At 40.9% G+C, this 20721-nt stretch overlaps 1 protein-coding gene across 1 annotated transcript in view; it reads left to right on the plus strand.

The window, feature by feature from the left end:
- The window catches only part of LOC112318208 (complement receptor type 2), a 153309-nt gene that overhangs the window by 68055 nt on the left and 64533 nt on the right, over positions 1 to 20721 (plus strand). Inside the window, exons 24-28 of the mRNA XM_053914640.2 lie at positions 11361 to 11446; positions 13683 to 14078; positions 17529 to 17705; positions 17795 to 17897; positions 19902 to 19987. Coding sequence (XP_053770615.1) covers positions 11361 to 11446; positions 13683 to 14078; positions 17529 to 17705; positions 17795 to 17897; positions 19902 to 19987 — 848 coding nt within the window. The remainder of the gene's footprint in view (positions 1 to 11360; positions 11447 to 13682; positions 14079 to 17528; positions 17706 to 17794; positions 17898 to 19901; positions 19988 to 20721) is intronic.

The raw sequence follows: 20721 nt of genomic DNA on the forward strand, positions 1-20721 counted from the left end.
GGGCCGCCCTAATGGCCTCATGTAGACTTGCTTACATCTTCAAAACCTTACTTTCCATCATAAACAAATCCACAAACAAATGTTGGAGAGGATGCGGAGAAAAGGGAACCCTAGTGCACTGTTGGTGGGAATGCAGACTGGTGAGGCCACTGTGGAAAACAGTATGGAATTTCCTCACAAAACTAAAAATGGAACTGCCCTTTGACCCAGCAATTCTGCTGCTGGGATTATACCCTAAGAACCCTGAAAACCAATCCAAAAGAACCTGTGCATCCCAATGTTCATAGCAGCACAATTTACAATAGCCAAGTACTGGAAGCAACCTAAGTGCCCATCAGGAAACGAGTGGATCCAACAACTATGGTATATTACACAATGGAATTCTACACAGCAGAGAGAAAGAAGGAGCTTATACCCCTTGCAACAGCATGGATGGAACTGGAGAGCATTATGTTAAGTGAAATAAGCCAGATGGTGAGGGACAAATACCATATGATCTGACCTTTAACTGGAACATAATAAATAGAAGAAAAAAGGAAAAAAATATAACCAGAGACATTGAAGTTAAGAACAATCTAACAATGGTCAGGGGGGAGTGGGGTGGGGACAGTGAGGAGAGGGGATTACAGGAACTACTATAAAGGACACATGGACAAAATCAAGGGGGAGGGTGGAAGTGGGGGAGGGAGGGGGGGTTCAGATGGGGTGGGGTAGAGGGATGGGGAGAAAAGGCACACAACTGTAATTGAATAACAATACAAAATTAAAATTAAAAAAAGAAAGGAGTTGGAGGTGTAGGAGAGAACACAACTTGGTGAAAGTGAAAAATTGTTCAAAATAAATTTCTTCATCTTCAAAGACCTTACTTCCAAATAAGGTCACATTCATGGGGATTGAGGTTTAGGAGTTTAACATACCATTTTGAGGAAGACCATTCAGCCCTATAACAGACCCCTGGGAAAATGTCCGTCATAAATTGTGTACTGGGCAGTTGTCCTGCCCGTGGTGGTTACCCTTGCTCAGCACACAGTGGACTCTTGACTGCACTGTCAGTTCCAGCAGCTGAGCCCGTGAGAGACTCTGGGCTGCACCGTTGCCACAATTGGCAGTGAAAAGTCATTTACGGTGTCCAGCAAATGTAATTGCACCCTGGGCCTAGAACATAGCCATAGCACATGTAATCTGACAAAGTGAAATTGGAGCGAATCTAAATACTTTTCCTTTCTCTGAGCATTTTTAAGTACAGCCTCTAAATACGCGGACTGTACCCTCTTAATCGTGCATTAGTGAGGTGACCCTGTGTATGGTATGAAACAGCAAACCATCAAGCTCGGGACAAATCACAGAAAGAAGTTTAAACAGACCAATTTGAAGAATAGGTATTTCTTCTTACAAAACAGAGTTACTTCCAAGAGATAGGGAAGACTTTTAGAACAATGTCTGGTTTATGTATTGTTCTAACTTTAATGTTATTGCTGACACTGTTACAATGTTCCCGCTCCCCACTTTTGCCCCCCTCCACTGAGACCATGGCCCATCTTCCCTCTGGCCATCACCACGCTGTTGGCTGTGTCTATGGGTTATGCAACTGTGTTCTTTGACTTCTCCCTTCACCTTCTCTTATCCAGTTCCCCTCCCTCCCCTCTGACAGCTGTCAGACTGTTCCTTGGATCCATGCCTCTGTTTCTATTTTGTTCGTAAGTTTGTTTTGTTCTTTAGACTCCACATATAAATGAATAACTATGGGATTTTTCTCTCTTTGATGGGCTTATTTTAATTAGCATGATCATTTCTAGCCCTTGATCATTTCAAGGACCATCTGTGTGTCTTCTTTGGACAGGTGTCTGTTGAGTCCCTTCACCCATTTTTGTCTCGTGTAAATTGGAATTATTATTTTGTATTTGTTACTTTTTTATTGTTGTTCCACTACAGTTGTTTCCACTTTAACCCTACCATGCCTGCCTGCCCCGCCCACCTGCACCTCACATCCTCGAACCTACCCCCTCTGGCTTTGTCCATGTGTCCTTTTTACATGTTTTTTGATGGCCCTTCTCCTATTGTCCCCTATTATCCCTCTCTTCTGTCCTCTCTGGTTGCTGTCAGTTTGTTCTTAATTTCATTGTCTCTGATTGTATTTTGCTTCCTTCTTTGTTTGGTTGGTAGGTTGCACTTACAGGTGAGATCACATGGTGTTTCCTTTCACTGCCTGGCCTATTTCACTTAGCATCATGCTCTCCAGTTCCATCCAGGCTGTCCCGAAGGGCAGGACCTCCATTTCTTCTGCTGGGTAGTATTCCAGTGTGTAGATGTACCACAGTTTTTTGATCCACTCACTTTCTGATGGGCACTTTGGTTGCTTCCAGTACTTGATATTGTAAATTGTGCTGCTATGAACTTTGGGGTGCATAGGCTCTTTTGAATTGGTGTTTCAGGATCCTTAGAGTATAATCCCAACAGTGGTATTGCTGGGTCAAAAGGCAGTTCCATTTTTAGTTTTCTGAGATAGTTCCATACTGTTTCCACAGTGGCTGTACCAGTCTGCATTCCCACCAACAGTGCACTAGGGTTCCCTTTTCTCCACAACTTCACCAGCACTTGTTATTTGTTGATTTGTTTATGATGGCCATTCTGACGAGTGTGAAGTGGTATCTCATTGTGGTTTTAATTGGCATCTCTCTGATGGCTAGTGATGCTGAGCATCCTTTCATATGTCTCTGGGCCCTGTGTACATCCTCTTTGGAGAAATGTCTGTTCAAGTCCTTTGCCCATTTTTTAAATGGGTTGTTTGTCCTCCTGGAGTGGAGTCATGTGAGTTTTATATATATTTTGGAGATCAAACCCTTGTCCATGGTATCATTTGCAAATATGTTTTCCCATACAGTTATTTCTGGTTTTCATTTTAATGCTGTTTTCTTTAGCTGCACAGAAGCTCTGTGTTTTGATGAGTTCCCATTTGTTTCTTCTTTCCCTTATGTCCCTCGCTCTAAGGGACATATGGATGAAAATATTGCTGAATAGAATGCCTGAGATTTCCCTGCCTATCTTCTCTCCTCTAGGACTTTGATGGTGTCACAACTTGTATTTAAGGCTTTCATCCACCTTGAATTTATTTTTGTGTGTGGTGTAAATTGGTGATCAAGTTTCCTTTTTTTGCATGTAGCTGCCCAGCTCTCCCAACACCATTTGTTGAAGAGGCCCTTTTACCTCCATTTTATGCTTCTCCCTGCTTTGTCCAATATGAATTGACCATGGAGACTTGGGTTTATTTCTGTGCTCTCTATTCTGTTCCATTGCTCTATGTGTCTTTTCTTAGGCCAGGAACATACTATTGTGATTACAGTGGCCTTGTAACATAGTTTTGTATGAGGAGGGAGCATAGTTTGTGATCCCTCCTTCTTTGTTCTTCTTTCTCAAAATTGTCACAGCTGTTCCACCCATTTTTTAAATTGGATTGTTTGTCTTCTTGGTGTTAGTTGTATAAGTTCTTTATACATTTTGGAAATTAACCCCTTGTTGGATATATCATTGGTAAATATATTCTCCCATACAGAGGGTTCCCTTTTCATATTTCTTGATGGTTTCTTTACTCTGAAGAGGGTTTTTAGTTTGACATACTCCCATTTACTTATTTTTCTTTGGTGCCCCTTACCTTGGGAGACATATCAGCACACATATTGCTGTGTGAGATGTCTGAGATTTTACTGCCTATGTTTTCTTATAGAATTTTTATGCTTTTACAACTTATAGTTTTTTTTCCATTTTGAGTTTTTCTTGTGCATACAGTTATTTAGTTGTCTAGTCTCATTTTTCACATGTATCTATAGAGTTTTCCCAACACCATTCCTTGAAGTAACTGCCTTTGCTTCATTATATGCTCTTGTATCCTTTGTCAAATATTAATTGCCCACATAGGGATGGTTGATTCCTAGGCTTTCTGTTCCATTCCATTGATTTATATGCCTGTTCTTATGCCAGTACCAGGTTGTTTTGATTACGGTGTCCTTGTAGTATAATTTGACATCAGGTATTGTGACACCTGCGATGTTGTTCTTCTTTGTCAGGACTGCTGAAGTTATTCAGGGTCTTTTCTGGTTCCACATAAATTTTTGCACTATTTGTTCTAGATGTGTGAAACATGCCATTGATATTTTAATAGGAATTGCATTGAATCTATACATCCCTGTGGGTAGTATGGACATTTCCATGATGTTAATTTTTCTAATCCACCGATTTGTATCTTCCTCATTTTCTTTCTTCAATGACCTACAGTTTTCCAAGTACAGGTCTCTTACTTCCTTGGTTAAATTTATTCCTAGGTACCTTATTTTATTGTTGCTGTAGTAAATGGGATTATTTTCATAGTTTCTCTTTCTGATAGTTCATTTTTTGTGTATAAAAGTTCCACCAATTTCTAAATATTAGTTTTATATCCTGCTGTTTTGCCAAATTCATTTATTAGAACTAGGAGCTTTTTGGTGGAGTATTTAGGGTTTTCTATGTACAATATCAGGTCATCCGTGAATAATGACCATTTTACTTCCTCTTTTCCAATTTGGATACCTTTTATTTTTCCTTCTGGTCTGATTGCTGTGGCAAGGACTTACAGTGATATGTTGAATAAGGGTATCGAAAGTGGACATCCCTTGACTTCTTCCCAATCTTAAGGGATACACTTTCAGATAGTGTTTGAGTATGACGTTGGCTGTAGGCTGTTCGTAAATGGCCCTTGTTATCTTGAGGTCTGATCTCTCTACTCCTACTTTGCTGAGAGTTTTTTTTATCATATCTCTGTGCTACATTTTATCAAATGCTTTTTCTGTATCTATTAATATGATCTTGTGATTGTTTTATCTTTAATTTTCCTTTTGTGATGTATCACACTTAATGATTTGTGAATATTTGTGACCAACCTCTCATCCCCTGAGAAAATCCCACTTGACCATCTTGTTTGATCTTTTCAATGTATGCTGGATCCAGTTTGCTAATGTTTTGTTGAAGATTTTAGCATCTATATCCATCAGGCATATTGACCTATAATTTTCCTTCTTTGTAATGTCTTTATCTGTTTTTGGAATTAGAAGAATACTAACCTAGTAAAATCAGTTTGGGACTCTTCCCTAATCTTGAGTGCTTTGGAATAATTTGAGGACAGGTGTTAGTTCTTCCTTGAATGTTTCATTAAACGTACCTGTGAAGCAATCCAGACTCGGACTTCCATGTGCTGGGAGTTTTTTAACTACTGCTTCAATTTCACTCATTTTACAGTCTATTCATGGGTTCTGATTCTTTCTGATTGGTAAGCCTGGATGTCTCTAGGAATGTATCCATTTCACGCAGGTTGTCCAACTTGTTGGCATTTATTTGTTCATAGTCCTTTCTTGCAATCCTCTGTATTTTTTGATGCCAGTGCTTCCTTCTCTTCTTTCATTTCTGATTCTATTTATTTGGGTCCTCTCTCTTGTTCCCTTGATGAGTCTGGCTAAAGATTTGTCAATGCGTTTTATCTTTTCAATGAACCACTTGAATTCTTGTATTGTTCTTGTGTTGATTTCTTGTATTGTTCTATTGGTGTCTATGCCATTTGTTCCTGTTCTGGTCTTTATTGTTTCCTTCCTTCTGCTTACTCTGGGCTTTGTTCTGTTGCTGCTGATTTTCTAGTGCTTTTAGGTGTAGGGTTAGATAGTTTCTTTGAGATTTTCTTGCTTCTTTAGGTAGGCCTGTAATGCTCTGAACTTCCCTCTCAGGACTGCTTTCACTGTGTCCCATAGATTTGGGGCTGTTCTGTGTTCACTTTCTTTTGTTTTCAGGTAATTTTTGACTGCTTCTTTGATCTCATTCTTAACTCATTCATTGCCTAATAAATGCTATTTAGCCTCCATGTCTTTTACTGTTTTTGAGTATTTTTATTGCAGTTGATTTCTAGTTTCATGCCATTGTTATATGAGAAGATGCTTGATATTATTTCAATCATCTTGAATTTTAAGACTCATTTTGTGTCCTGACATGTGGTCTACGTTTGAGAATTATCCTTGAGCACTTGAGAAGGATGTACATTCTGCTGCATTGGGATGAAATGTTCTGTAAATTAAGCCCTGCCACTCTAGTGTGTCGTTAAGGTCACCGTTCCTTGTTGATTTTCAATCTGAAAAATCTACCCATTGATGACAATGGGACTTTAAAGTCCCCAACTATGACTGTGTTCCTGTTGATCTCTCCCTTCAAGGCCACCAAAATTTTCTCCATATATGTAGGTGCTCCTACACTGAGTGCATGGATGTTTACAAGAGTTATGTCTTCTTGTTGGGTCAATGCCTATAGTATTACACTGCTGACCTTTCTTGTCTCTTGTTATGGCCTTTGTTTCCTCTGTTTGGAAGTCTGTTTTGTTACACATAAGTATCACTTCCTCAGCATTTCCTTGGTTGTTTCCATTTGCATGGAATGTTTTTTCCATCTCTTTACTTCCTCCTTGTGTTAGTCATTTCATTCTGAGGAGTGTCTCCTGTAGAGATCATATATATGGGTCATGTTTTCTTATTTATTCAGCTATTCTATGTCTCTTGATTGGAGCGTTTAACCCATTTACATTTAAGGTTATTATTGATAGGTACTTATTTATTGCCATGTTTTCTTTAATACCTATGTTTTTCTCCTTATTTCTCCTTAAAGCAGTCCCTTTAACATTATTGCAAAACTGGTTTGGTGGAAATGAACTTCTTTATCCTTTTCTTTTTGTCTCTGATGTTATTTTTCCACCTTCAGTTCTAAGTGATAGCCTTGCTGGATAAAGCGTCCTGGTTGCATGTCCTTGATTTCATCACTTCTAATACTTCAGGCCAATCCTTTCTGGCCTAAGTGTTTTAGTTCAGAAATCAGTGGACGGCCTTAATCGGATCATTCTTGTAGGTAACTAACTGTCTCTTTCTGCCTTTGGGATTCTCTCTTTGTCATAACTGTAGCCATTTTAATAATGATGTGTCTTTGTGTGGGTCTTTTTGCATTCGCCTTGACTGGGACTCTCTGTGTTTCCTGAAATTGTGTAACATTTTCCATCACCCAGCAGGGAAGTTTTCTACCATTATTTCTTCAAACATGTTCCTTATCCCTCTCACTCTCTCTTCTCCTTCTGGTAACCCTATGTTGCGGATGTTGTTCTGCTTGATGTTGTCCCAGAAGCTTCTTAGACGTTCTTTTTATTTTAGTTCTATTTTCTTTTTGACATTCTTTTTGGGTGATTACTGTTTTCATCTCCTCTAATTCCCTGATTTGACTCTCTGTTTCATTAACCTGTTGTTGATTCCTTCTAGTGTATCCTTCATTTTTGACTGTTCTTTTTTAGGGTTTCTTTCTCCTATTTAATGCGTACTATCTCTTTGTTTAAGTTCTCACTGACATCATCCATTCTTTTTGTAAGGTTCTTGAACAATGTTATAACCACGTTTTAAACTCGGCATCTGGTATTTCTGCTGCTTTTATTTTATTCATTTTATTTAGTTCTTTTTCTGGGGATTTCTCTTGTTCTTTCATTTTGGCATTTTTCCTTGCCTCACCACTTTGTGCTTATTACTTAAATATGTGGTAACCCCCAATCTTACTAAGATGGCTGTATGATAAAGTCTTCTTCTTGGATTCAGTGGCACAACCTTCCAGTACCCCTGATCTCTGTGCTCTTGGAATCTTTCTTGTGTGTTATGTGCATCTCCTGTTGTACCTGAGGCTTGAATGCTCTTGGCCCTTTCATGAGTAGAGTTAATCATTCAGGCTGTGTTACTATAAGGGTAAATTTTGGTCAACTTGTATGAGATGCTGTGCAGGGGATGCTACCCAAGGCAGAGTTGTCCCCAGCAGGGTCTGAGGCCTGGCAGAATCTTCCTTTTTGTGTGCCATTTTGGGGGCTAGATGGGCCAAGCCCTAGTGTGATCTGAAGCCCACCACTGGTTGTGTTGATTCCAGGTTTACTTGGGTGGGGTTCAGGTGCAGGTTGCTGTCTTGTGTATATGTAACTGGCCTTGAGCTGCCTATCTGTAGCTACCAAGTATTGACTACTTGTGTCAGCATCTACTGGACCTGGGTGTGCCTGGGAAGGGCTGAGACTCCTGAGGTCTGCCACTGTCTCTTATCTGCTCCATACCCCCTCTGAGCTTGCCTGGTCTTCCTCCAGAGATTCCAAACACAGCCTATAAGATGAGTCCATGCCGCCTGCATTTCCACAGCCACTTCCATAGGTGGAAAGCTCTGTCCGGCAACTGGGGTCAAGATGATAGGGTTGGCAGTAGTGTCCAACATTTTGGTGTCTCTGATCCACCCTGGAATAAGAAGAGTTGTCTTGGGCCACACATTAAATACACAAACATAATGGAAACTGATGAGCACAGAAACGGTTTTAAGTAAATATATGCATTTTTGCTGGCCTGCATTTATAGCCATCCTGAGCTGCATGTGGCCCATAGACCATGGGTCTGCTACTTGGGGGTAATGAATTCGGGCAATCAACGAGGGGAAAATGACCCCAGTTTCAAAGGTACACCCCTCAATCTCTACCAGAGTTTCTAACTCTGACTTATCAGGGGAGGGTCTTTTCATTTTCAATTAGGTACAGCCAGTTGTACCTTTTGCAGGAGCAAGGTCAGACACCCCAGGCTCAGGGGGATAGATCAAAAGATTGTCCCATTGGGATGATGCCAGCCTAGGCCATAGGAGGGGGCTGAGTACTTCAACCTGGTGCCAGACACTAGCCTGTGAAGGTTGCATGCTGTGAGTGATCCTGCACTGAGCTGCTCTACCTCCCTTCCCCGCCATTGAACTTCACTGGGCAGGATTATCCAGGACTGGGCAGGGCTTATTCTAATGGTCTCTCATTATGGGTAGTGTCTATAATCCTTTAGAAAAGGGGCAGGTATTTCTTCCCCATCTCAGGGTAGCAGAGCTTAACTAGCATTTGAGATTGTATTTGCTTCCTAACAATGTAGCCACACAGCCTGGCACTTGCCCATCTGACTCCCAGACAGAAACCACCCTACATGGAGACACAGGGACTGGGCCATCTCAGTGACTCAAGAAGTCATGGGAGGGCCCCTGGCTGTGTGCTCCAGGTGGGGCGGACTGTCCTCTCTTTCCCAAGCCACACATTATGGTCACTGTCTGGGTCGCCTCCAAAAGCATCTCCACTAAAAAGACAGACCCTTAAAGTCACTTCTGGTTATAGCCAGCAGCTACCTCTGCAGGAACCAAGGATGGCAATGAGGCCCACCAGCAGTCAGAGTCTGGACTGTGAACTCCGCAGGCTGGTGCTATAACCACAGGAGGGCTCTTCCCTGGGAGTTGTGGGGTCTGAATCTTTGAGGCAGACTGCATTCCCACTGACTTTTACCACCAGTTGCTATGTGGGCTCCTCCTCCTGTCTCCTTTGCTCTAGGCTGGGGCTCCCTGAATGGGGATGATACCCCACACTCCTAGGAGGATTGTGTTTTGCAGCCATGTTGTCTCTCTGGCTTCTAGGCCACCTCTGCACCTGAATGCAGGGGCTGTCATTTCCTGCATCTCCACTCGTCTTTCCAGTCCTATGTGGCTTCTACTGTAAATCTTGCTTTAATGTTTCTGATCAGCTAGCCTTCAGTTGGTTGTTCAGGGTGGTGGCTGTGCAATTTAGCTGTGAATTTGGAGGGTGCCAGAAGCGGGTCAGTGCAGCTTCCACCTACTCTGACGCCATCTTGGAATCCACTCCTGTTTATATTTTTAATAAGATTCAGTTGCACGCTGTTTCTGTAAAACTAGTTGAAAATTGAGAATGTTTGCACGTGAATGAAAAGCACAGTTGTGAATCTAAATATCCTTGATAAACACATTGAATATTGGACAAAATTAGTACAGAAAGTAAGAAAAGGATAACCAAATCCTCTGAGAATTCAGTGCAAAAGAATAAAGAAAGAGACCAAAGAGGAGCTGTGTGTAAGACAGACAGTATGAGGATTAAAAATACCGGTAACAAAATTTACAAGGGAAAGTAAGAAGCCATACCTACCCATCACTAGGGAAACATTCGTATTTCAGGGAAAAAGATTAGATTTGGGTGGCAAACATTCACCGCAGTATTCAGATGATTTCTTACAGAATCGTACACTAGCAACCTATAAATATTATCAACCAATGCCATACCAACAAATTTACTTTAAATATGAAAGAAGAAAAATAAAAGAGTTTTAATAACTTCAATAATTCAGAAGGGAAATTCATAACTATAAACCCTGCAAAAAAAGTTGATGCCCATTGATATAACTGTGATCTTTTATATCACTAAATTGCAGAAGATTGTGTTTCTAATGAGCCAAACTTGTATTCATGTCTATAGCCTCCAAATATACATTCACAGAAGAATTACAACACTTAAGTATACATAGTGGGGAAAAACACAGACAATCCAGAAATAATTTTTTAAAAAAGAAAATTGATGAAGTGTAAAAATACTATCAGTGATGTAAATTATGTGAAAACCAAAAAAAACCCCCCACAAATTGTTTAAAAGGCATTGTCAAATATTTTCAACAAAGTTAAGAAACTAAAGGCAATGATAGAACTAATTGTTCAAAATTGAAACTTTGCCGTGTAATAATTAAATAACAATCTCTAAAGTTATAAAATGTATCCATAGAACTTGAAAAAAATGGGAGACAGCAAGAAAACATATGCTATACCTATATTACATAGTGAATAGGTAAGCTATACATATTTTGATGACACTAAAATTGAGAAAATAGACCTAAGCGTGAATGTTTGTGTATATATGCAATATGCACACATGAAATGAAATTTCTAATGAAATAAAAATACGACATTTAACTTTCAATTTATTAGAACACCTAAAATAGTTCACCTATCTGGTTCCTACATAAAATACAAAGGCTTCTAAATAGAATCAAGAGCACCACATATAATGATACTTACAACAATCATGCCCAAGTTAATATGACATAGCAGTGCTAATTATATATGCATATTAGGAAAATGCAAAGATTTAAAACTAGCAATAATAATAATAATATGAGAAAAATACAGAATTTAAGAGGTAAAGTATTAAACAGGTCTACAAAAGGATTGTTTTATTTTGGTACCTGGTACAATCCATAATGAAGCCAAAAATTAAGAAGCAGAGTATTGCCACGAGAAATTAAAGATGAAAAAGCCCTTGCAATAGTTAGAGAAGAGGAAAGGAGAAACAGGAAAACCCAGTTCCAACAAGTGGAGTTTATTTAGGCTGGTCCTTAGACTCCCCCCAGATCACAGGATGACAAATCTGCCTCATATGCCTGCTGTGAGGAAGCTGATGGGAGGTGGACAGGATCATTTTCACTTTTTACCTTTAGGTATCATCTCATTGGTCACCCATCTGCCAAATGTATCATCTCGGGTAATACTGTCATTTGGGATACGGAGCCACCACTCTGTGAACGTGAGTTAAAATCTCTTCCTATTTATCCCGCCAGTTAATCCTAGCATTCATTGCCCCCCTGGAATTTCTAAGACTCGGTCTCATCCCTCTTCGCAATGATATTCTTCCAATATTTCAAAAGAAAGTGGTTATATGCTGAAAAGTGCTCCCAGTGCTCTAAGTTTCTAGTTCCTTCTGGTTTTTCCTTATCTTGGCATATAATTTATTTTAAAAAAACCCCAGCTTCCTCTTTTGTTGGTGGAACATTTCCCAATTTGAAGATCATTCTCTCCAGAGAAGTAAACAAATGCAAAGTTAGTGAAAGTAGCCCAGCTTCCTCTCTGCCAACTCTGAACATCAGGTCATAAGTTGAAGCAGTGGCTCTCTCCCTTCCCCCTTGTTCTTTGAACAATGTCCTGGCATGCTGTCTTCCTGGGAGATGTTTAGAATATGAGCTTCCTACACTTTGGGCAGGAAGAGGAGTGAGCATTTGCAAATTAACAAAGAATGTAAAGAGCTATATAGCCCTGGGTTTGGTGACGACGTGAAGAAATCAATACCCTCAAACCTAAATGCTGGTAGGATAAATGGAAACAAAATTTCTAAGAAGCCAGTCTATGACAGGTGTCAACCCTTAATTGTGTTGAGGCCTTGCATTGAGAAGTTGACATTTTATGATTTATGCTTTAAAAAGAAAGAAGGAGCTTATACCCTTTGCAATGGGATGGATGGAACTGGAGAGCATTATGCTAAGTGAAATAAGCCAGGCGGTGAGGGACAAATACCATATGATCTCACCTTTAACTGGAACCTAATCAACAAAACAAACAAGTAGGCAAAATATAACCAGAGACATTGAAATTAAGAACAATGTAACAATAGCCAGAGGGGAGTGGGGAGGGGATAGTGGGGTGAGGGGTCTATAAGGAGCTACTATAAAGGACACAAGGACAAAATCAAGGGGGAGGGTAGAGGTGGGGGAGGGAGGTGGGACTGGCTGGGGTGGGGTAGAGGGATGGGGAGAAAATACAGACAATTGTAACTAAATAAAAAAAATTTAAATTTAAATTAAAAAAAAGTAATTCCCATGTTTTCTTGCAAGGGTGTGGCTATACAAATATTTACCTACATTATTGTTTGTGATAGTGAAAAAGCCAAAACAATGTAAATGTTGATCATATTTCAGTGTTTCAGAAATAAGGATCTCCGAACAGGTGTGAGATGATCCTTTGGAATTAGGAAGAAAATACAATTTCTGATTGTATTTACTTTCATTTTGTGCTTAAAAAATTTCTGTGTATCTGCTTTTAAAGCACTGAATACATTAGTACTTTGTATGTACATATTATTTCCAACTAAATAAATATACACACAATGGGAAAAATCAAAGGAATGGGACATGAGTTTTGCAAGCAAAATACAAAAAGTTTAAAATATGCCAGAATTCATGAGCCAGGAGGGCCAGCTCTTGAAATGAAATTGTACAGTACCTTGTTACACTGAAATATTATGAAGACAACAGGGATATCTTGGAAAGCATATGGCGTGTGTGTCTCCGTGTATTAAAGATGACACAGCAAAGAGTTATCCATGGTGCTTCTACATAATGGACTTAAAGATAATTTTCATTTGTATTTTATAAATTCTCTACAAGAAATATGTATCTTCTTAAATATTCTTAAAGTAAAATAAATAAATAAATAAATATATTTCTACCTTAATGTATACCTCCCCAAAATGATAGAAATTATGTTGCATGCTTTGGAATGCTTTAAAATGCCTGGGAGTAATCTGAAACTTAAATATTAGATTTCATTTGTCCATAAATGACATGTGGTTTTTATAGTGTTATTCTGAGTAGCATTTTGGTACATTTTCCCCACTTCTATACCTTCCATTTTTCTGACTCAATATTGGCAAAATATACCTATATCCTTAATATTCACACTTTGCAAATTACTAGCATACACTAGAACACATATCCAGTATTTTTATTTCTTCTGAATCTGTGGTTATTATGTCATGTATAATATTTTATGTCTGTGGTTTATCTCTATTTTATGAATTGTGCCAGATATTTTGTTTTTATTTATTTGATACATGTCTGTGCATTAGAAAAGATTAGACAGAAGCAGAGGTGTTGTGAACATTCACATTTGGTAAACTGGATTTTTTAAAAACCAGATTGCCAAAATGTATAAATATAACTTTTAAAAAAGATACTGAGGTTTAGTCTAACTTGCTGTCCCCTCTTTAGGTATTCATTGCAGGCCACCCCCAGCCATCGCCCATGGAGATTTCGTTAGCAGCAACAGAGAGTATTTTCCGTACGGAATGGTGGTGACCTACAGCTGCAGCCACACAAAGAGAAGGGAAAAGTTTGTCCTTGTGGGTGAGAAGTCAATATATTGCACCAGCAAAGACGATGGTTTTGGCACCTGGAGCGGCCCTCCACCTCAGTGCCTCATACCTAATACGTGCACCCCTCCAGACGTTGAAAATGGAATAAGGGTGTCTGAGAACAGAAGCTTCTTCTCCTTAAATGAAATCGTGAGCTTTAGGTGTGAGCCTGGCTTTGTCATGAAAGGCCCCTCCAGTGTGCGCTGCCAGGCCCAAAACAGATGGGAGCCGGAGTTGCCCAGCTGCTTCCGGGGTGAGTCTGGCTGAGGCTTTGAAGGGGCCTGCAGAGGACCCCAGCTGTAGGAGGACCAGGGTATTGGAGCATGTTCTGGGGGGAAGCAGCATGGTGAGCAGTGTGAGTAAAGTTTCTTGGGACAAAGCATGAAATAAAGAAGGGATATGAGTGTGTGCATGTTCTGTGCTCCTGCCTTCATCTGGAGAAGCAAGAGCACAATAATCAAGTAAGGAGATATTTGGGACTCTCATATTGAATAATTCTGAGGCCACAGCACTGGCTGTCAGTTATGTGGAAAAAATGATGTGAACTTTCTGGTCAACTGTGTGATAAGTCCTTACTGTGTGATAAGTACTTTACATGCATTATCTCATCAACTCTTTACCACCTTCCTGTGAATTAGTGTTAAACATTTATCTATATGACAGTGAAGTTAGCTTGGTCTTTCAGAGGTTGAGAAAATCATCCAATCAGGTGCCAGTGAGTGGCATACCCGAGAACATAGTGCATGTGTGTCAGACCCTGGAGCCTGAATGCTGTGGTTCTTTCCACATTTCTATCAGCACCCGTCACGGAAAGGAGGACTGCTTACCAAGACCAATATCCTAGCTTCACAATACTCACAAGTACCTTAGGGTGTGTCTACTCTGTTCTACATCCTACATTCTACTATTGGGAGTCTGAAGTTAAAAGTGAAAGTAGCTGAGAACCAAGATGGCGGCGTAGGTAGACACACTGCGCCTCCTCGCACAACCAGAACTGACAGAAAATCGAACAGCAAGGGGGACCAACACCAAGAAAATAGAAAATAACCATTCATCCAGACTGGTAGGAGGGGCGGAGACGGGCACCGGGGTGGAGAGGACTCGCGTGGCTGTGGCGGGACTGAGACTGGCGGAGTGTGGGACAAATGGCGCAGGCAGTCCGAGCACTAGCAGACCCCGCGGCCCCACATCTGCGCAGATAAACCCAGAGGGCCGGACTCAGAGGGGCGGAGAGTGGGGCAGGCAGAGCAGCGGGTAGCACCCGGCGGCACCAAATTCGCCCACAGATAAACCTGACGAACGGCGGGCAACGAAGCAGACCATGTAACCCAGGGCTCCAGCTCCAGGAAATAAAGCCTCAAACCTCTGATTGAAAGCGCCCCCGGGGGTTGGGGCAGCAGCAGGAGAGACTCCCAGCCTCACAGAAGAGGTTGTTGGAGAGACCCACAGGGGCCTAGAGTGTGCACAGGCCCACTTACTCGGGAACCAGCACCAGAGTGGCCCAGTTTGATTGTGGGTAGCGGAGTGAAGGATTGAAATCCGGAGGAGAGTGAGGCGGGCGCCATTGCTCCCGCTCGGCCCCTCCCCCACATACAGCGTCACAGCTCAGCGACCAGCGTTACCCCGCCCTGGTGAACACCTAAGGCTCCGCCCCTTTAAGTAACAGAAGAGCCAAGACAAAAAAAAAAAAAAATGGCCCAAATGACAGAACACTTCAAAGCTCCAGAAAAAATACAACTAAGCGAAGAAGAGATAGCCAACCTATCGGATGCACAGTTCAAAGCACTGGTTATCAATATGCTCACAGACTTGGTTGAATCTATTCGAAAAACAGATGAAAAAATGAAGCCTATGCTAAGAGAAACAAAGGAAAATGTACAGGGAACCAATGGTGATGAGAAGGAAACTGGGACTCAAATCAATGGTGTGGACCAGAAGGAAGAAACAAACATCCAAATAGAAAAGAATGAAGAAACAAGAACTTGGAAAAATGAGGAGAGGCTTAGGAACCTCCCGGACACCTTGAAACATTCCCACATCCGAATTATAGGGGTGCCAGAAGGAGAAGAGGAAGAACAAAAAATTGAAAACTTATTTGAACAAATAATGAAGGAGAACTTCCCTAATCTGGCAAAGGAAATAGACTTCCGGGAAGTCCAGGAAGCTCAGAGAGTCCCAAAGAAGCTGGACCCAAGGAGGAACACACCAAGGCACATCATAATTACATTACCCAAGATTAAACGCAAGGACCTACATCCAAGATTACTGTATCCAGCAAAGCTATCACTTAGAATGGAAGGGAAGATAAAGTGCTTCTCAGATAAGGTCAAGTTAAAGAAGCTCATCACCACCAAGCGCTTATTATATGAAATGTTAAAGGGAGTTACCTAAGAAAAAGAAGATCAAAAATTGGAACAGTAAAAATGACAGCAAACTCACAGTTATTAACGGCCACACATAAAACAAAAACGAGAGCAAACTAGGCAAACAACTAGAACATGAGGGTTGTCATTAAGTGAGTGGGAGGGGGAGAGGGGGGGAAAGGTACAGAGAATAAGTAGCATAGATGATAGGTGGAAAATAGACAGGGGGAGGGTAAAAATAGTGTAGGAAATGTAGAAGCCAAAGAACTTATAAGTATGACCTATGTACATGAACTATAGGGGGGGAATGTGGGAGGGAGGGGGTGGGCAGGATGGAGTGGAGTGGGGGGGGAAATGGGACAACTGTAATAGCACAATCAATAAATATATTAAAAAAAATAAATAAATTAACTGGGAGAATGCCTAGCACAAATTAAAATACTAAATAAATTGCAAATGGTTAAAAAAAAAAAAAAAAAAAAGTGAAAGTAGCTTCCTAAAAGACAAAGAGATTTTTCATTCCTCTTTCATTAGATATCAACTAGGTTGACATTCAAATGAGCTCTCCTGCCCTAAGCACACGTCAAAAGGGCTGATTATGGAGGCATCCAAACCTTGACTCACATAGTCTCTAATCGTGGTGCCCTCTCATTACAAGGCCCGTCATATTGAGGGCTTGTGTTCTTGTTGCCTTGTTTTGTCCTCTTATGCCATAATTGCTGGCATAGGAGTGGCTTGGTAAGTAATTGTGGCTGATACACAGGGATAGAGATGAAGCTCACAGTTGTTCCACCAACCTGTATTAGCTTGTGCGATCACCAAAAGAGCACTTGGGAGGACAAACAGACAGAGATATAAATATGAATTTTAGTACACTTCACTCATAAGAATGCGATACCAGAGATGAAGGGAAATCTGTTAAATGGATTTACACTCAGGCAATCTTCTCATTGTCTGAAAGACTGAGTTGTAAATTAGATGACCTTTAGCAAATATGTGCATGGTGAAGCCACCAATACAAATGACTTTCTTCTAAAGCGCCAGCACCATAAGAAGTGGTCCCGTGCCTGGTGGACTGATGGATATGTTTTAAACCTTGTGTGGGGAAAGGGTAGGTTCTGACTCTCTAGCTCTTACTCATATGTGGACTTTGGCTACATCTCTCCCTTCTTAACTTCCACATGAGTAGAATGCAGAGGTTGAGGATTCAGTTGTCTTTCTTCGTTAGACCTAAATGGCTCTAATTATCCTGGAATCTCTTCATTCCTTACTAGAGTTAAGATTTAGCAAAAAACTATTTCCCCATAATTCAAAAGAACTTTTACTTGTTCTTTCCTCAGTATGTCAGCCGCCTCCAGAAATCCTTCATGGTAAGCGCACCCAAAGTAACAAGGACAACTTTTCCTCTGGGCAGGAAGTGTTCTATAGCTGTGAGCCCGGCTATGACCTCAGAGGGGCTGCCTCTCTGCGCTGTACACCCCAGGGGGACTGGAGTCCCGAAGTGCCCAGATGCACATGTATGTACACTCTTGTCTCCTTTGAAACTTTTAGCTTGGGGCTTTATTCTCCTCCTGCCTGTGTTATCTCTGTTTTCCTTCTTCTCCAGTGAAATCTTGTGCCAACTTCCTGGACCAACTTCCTAATGGCCGTGTGGTCTTTCCACTTAATCTGCAGCTTGGAGCAAAAGTGTCCTTCATTTGTGAGGAGGGGTGAGTGTGAGCTTGCCAGGCCTTCTGGAGACAGAAACTGGACTTCGAAGTTAATTCAAAAGGGGAGGTTGGGCGTGGCTAAAAAAACAAAACAAAAACCCAGGAGCATAAAATTTTGAAAGTATGTAAGAAAAGTAAGAGTAAGATTTTCCTGCCGATGTTTTCCTCTAGGACTTTTATGGTGTGATGACTTATATTTACGTCTTTTATCCACCCTGAATTTATTTTTGTGTTTGGTGTAAGTTGGTGATCGAGTTTCATTTTTTTGCATGTAGCTGTCCAGCTCTCCCAACACCTTTTGTCGAAGAGTCTCTTTTGACCCCATCTTATGCTTCTTCCCCCTTTGTCAAATATTAATTGACCATAGAGATTTGGGCTTATTTCCAGGCTCTCTGTTCTGTTCCATTGGTCTATGTGTCTGTTCTTATGCCAGTAGCAGACTGTTTTGATTATAGTGGCCTTATAATTCAGTTTGATATTAGGCATTTGAGACAGCATGGATGGAACTGGAGAGCATGATGATAAGTGAAATAAGGCAGGCAGTGAGGGACAAATAGCGCATGATCTCACCTTAACTGGAACATAATCAACAAAAGAAAAAAGCAAGCAAAATGTAACCAGAGTCACTGAAAGTAAGAAAAATCTGACAGTAACCAGCAGGGAGGTGGGAGGGATTAATGGAGGGGAGGGTTTTCAGGAACTACTATGCAGGACACATGGACAAAACCAAGGGGGAGGGTGGAAGCAAGGGAGGAAGGGGGTTTGGCTGGGGTGGAAGGGAGTAGTGGGGGGAAAATGCAGGCAACTGTAACTGAAAAACAATAAAATAATTAAACCAGAAACCAAAAACAAACAAACAAAAAGAAAATAAGAATAATAAACAGGTGGACTTAATGACGTGAGCTAAGAAGGAAAAAATTGAGACGTATATAAAATGGCATATAAAAAGACAATACGATGAATGGTTATGAATGCATGTGTTAAACATTGTGTGAAAAAAAGACATATTTTCCAAGCAGAGAAGGTTAAGAATAATTTGGAGAATCCCAAGCAAAATTTGATATGTTACAAAAAGCTTATTTAAAATAATTAACATTATTTAAGCATTATCAGTCATTTCTTTAACCATTAAAAGTGAAATTTGTAAGAGGAGCAAAAGTATAAGAGTAAGCATTTTGATCTAACCCTACATCTACTGGCTGGTGGTGGGCTCAGGGCTCTGAAATGGGATCATGGTGGCTGATGTGATGTTGTAGGTAAGGTCATTACCTTGTTTGTGAGAATCTGGTGCTCTTCAGTGTGTGCGCATGTCGGCATGGGGAGGGTCAAGTGTGAGCAATGAAAGACCTGGCTCGGGCTGCTCCAGAGAACCCTGGCAGGCACCCCAGGCCAGTACCCAATAACATTTAGGAGCCACCAGGGTCCCATGTAACATTGAGAATTCTGGATGCTTTCATACAAGCAATTGCTGAGGTCCTTTCCTCTTCCCCTGGAGTATTCAAACCTACTCTCCAGTGGCCCAGCGTGCTGTTGTGAGCCTCCTTCACAGCCATCACATATGTAGAGACAAAAGAACAGTCTTTTGTTCTCTTTGCAGTTATTCTCTGTTTTCTCAGTCCAAGCTGGGAGCTGTTTTAGTTGTTCTCTCAGTATCAGAATTAGGCGACCATGGCGTTAGAAGACTGAGTTTCCCATCAGGGCAATGAGGACATTCATCAGGTTGGTCTTGGAATGATGACCTAGAGATTCACTTCTTAGAGTCTGAGTCCAGGATGAAGGAGACGGCTGCTCTGCTGTACTGCCTTCTTCAGGGCTGGGACTCCATATTATGTGACCAGCTAACAGGGCTTGACTGTTCTCCCCTACTGGAGGCTGTGATCTGTCCAGATTGGAGGGGCCTCCAAACCCCTGCCACCTGTTGGTTTCACATGCTGAGAGCTTTGGCACAGTGAATGGCATTTTGGCTAAACCAGCTCACCTATTCACCGCCTTGTTCTTCTTTAGATTCCGTCTAAAAGGCAGTTCTGCTAGTCATTGTGTCCTGGCTGGAATGGAAAGCCGTTGGAATAGCAGTGTCCCTGTGTGTGAACGTGAGTAGAAGGACAAACACTTTAGGACCATTTCTTCCTTATCCTGGTAATTATTTTGACCTATGGCCACCCCCGCGTGGTCTTCTGTTTCTTCATCTGAAGCATTGGGAAATAGTTGCTGACTTTATGTGTGTTTATCTGCGATCAGTTTGCTGTGAAGCACTCTGCTGTGCACCATGAGTTTGGGGAAGCATTTGCACTCTCCCTGTCACTTTGAATTCTGTGCGCTATGTGATCTATGCTAGTTCCCCTTTAGGTCAAGAGAGATTAAATAATGTGAAGCTTTGATGATTTTTTTCTTCTTTACTTTCCTAGGTTTTTTTCTTTTTCATTTTTTTCTACCCTCAGAATGCAACCACTCTACTATTTTTGTATTTGCTTTCTAACATATATATATATATATATATATATATATATATATATATATATATATATATATATATAAAAAACACTTTTTTCTTCAGATGGACATCACCACTTCCGTTTTGTATTTTACTAGTTGTCTTTTGTTGTATTTTTTTTACCATTCATCCCCCCTAATGCTCTTCCACCTCCAGTCACCCCCTGGACCCTGGCAGTCATCACACTGTTGTCGTCCTTCATACGTTTTTTTCCTTTTAGTTCAATGCTTTTCCCCCCACCTCCTGCCCAGAACTGTCAACCCATTCTCTATCTATGAGTCTGTCTCAGTTAAAAACTTCATTCATTCTCACAACTATTTACTGAGTACATAC

Source organism: Desmodus rotundus, chromosome 12 (genome assembly GCF_022682495.2).
Source record: "Desmodus rotundus isolate HL8 chromosome 12, HLdesRot8A.1, whole genome shotgun sequence".
NCBI classification, from domain to species: domain Eukaryota; kingdom Metazoa; phylum Chordata; class Mammalia; order Chiroptera; family Phyllostomidae; genus Desmodus; species Desmodus rotundus.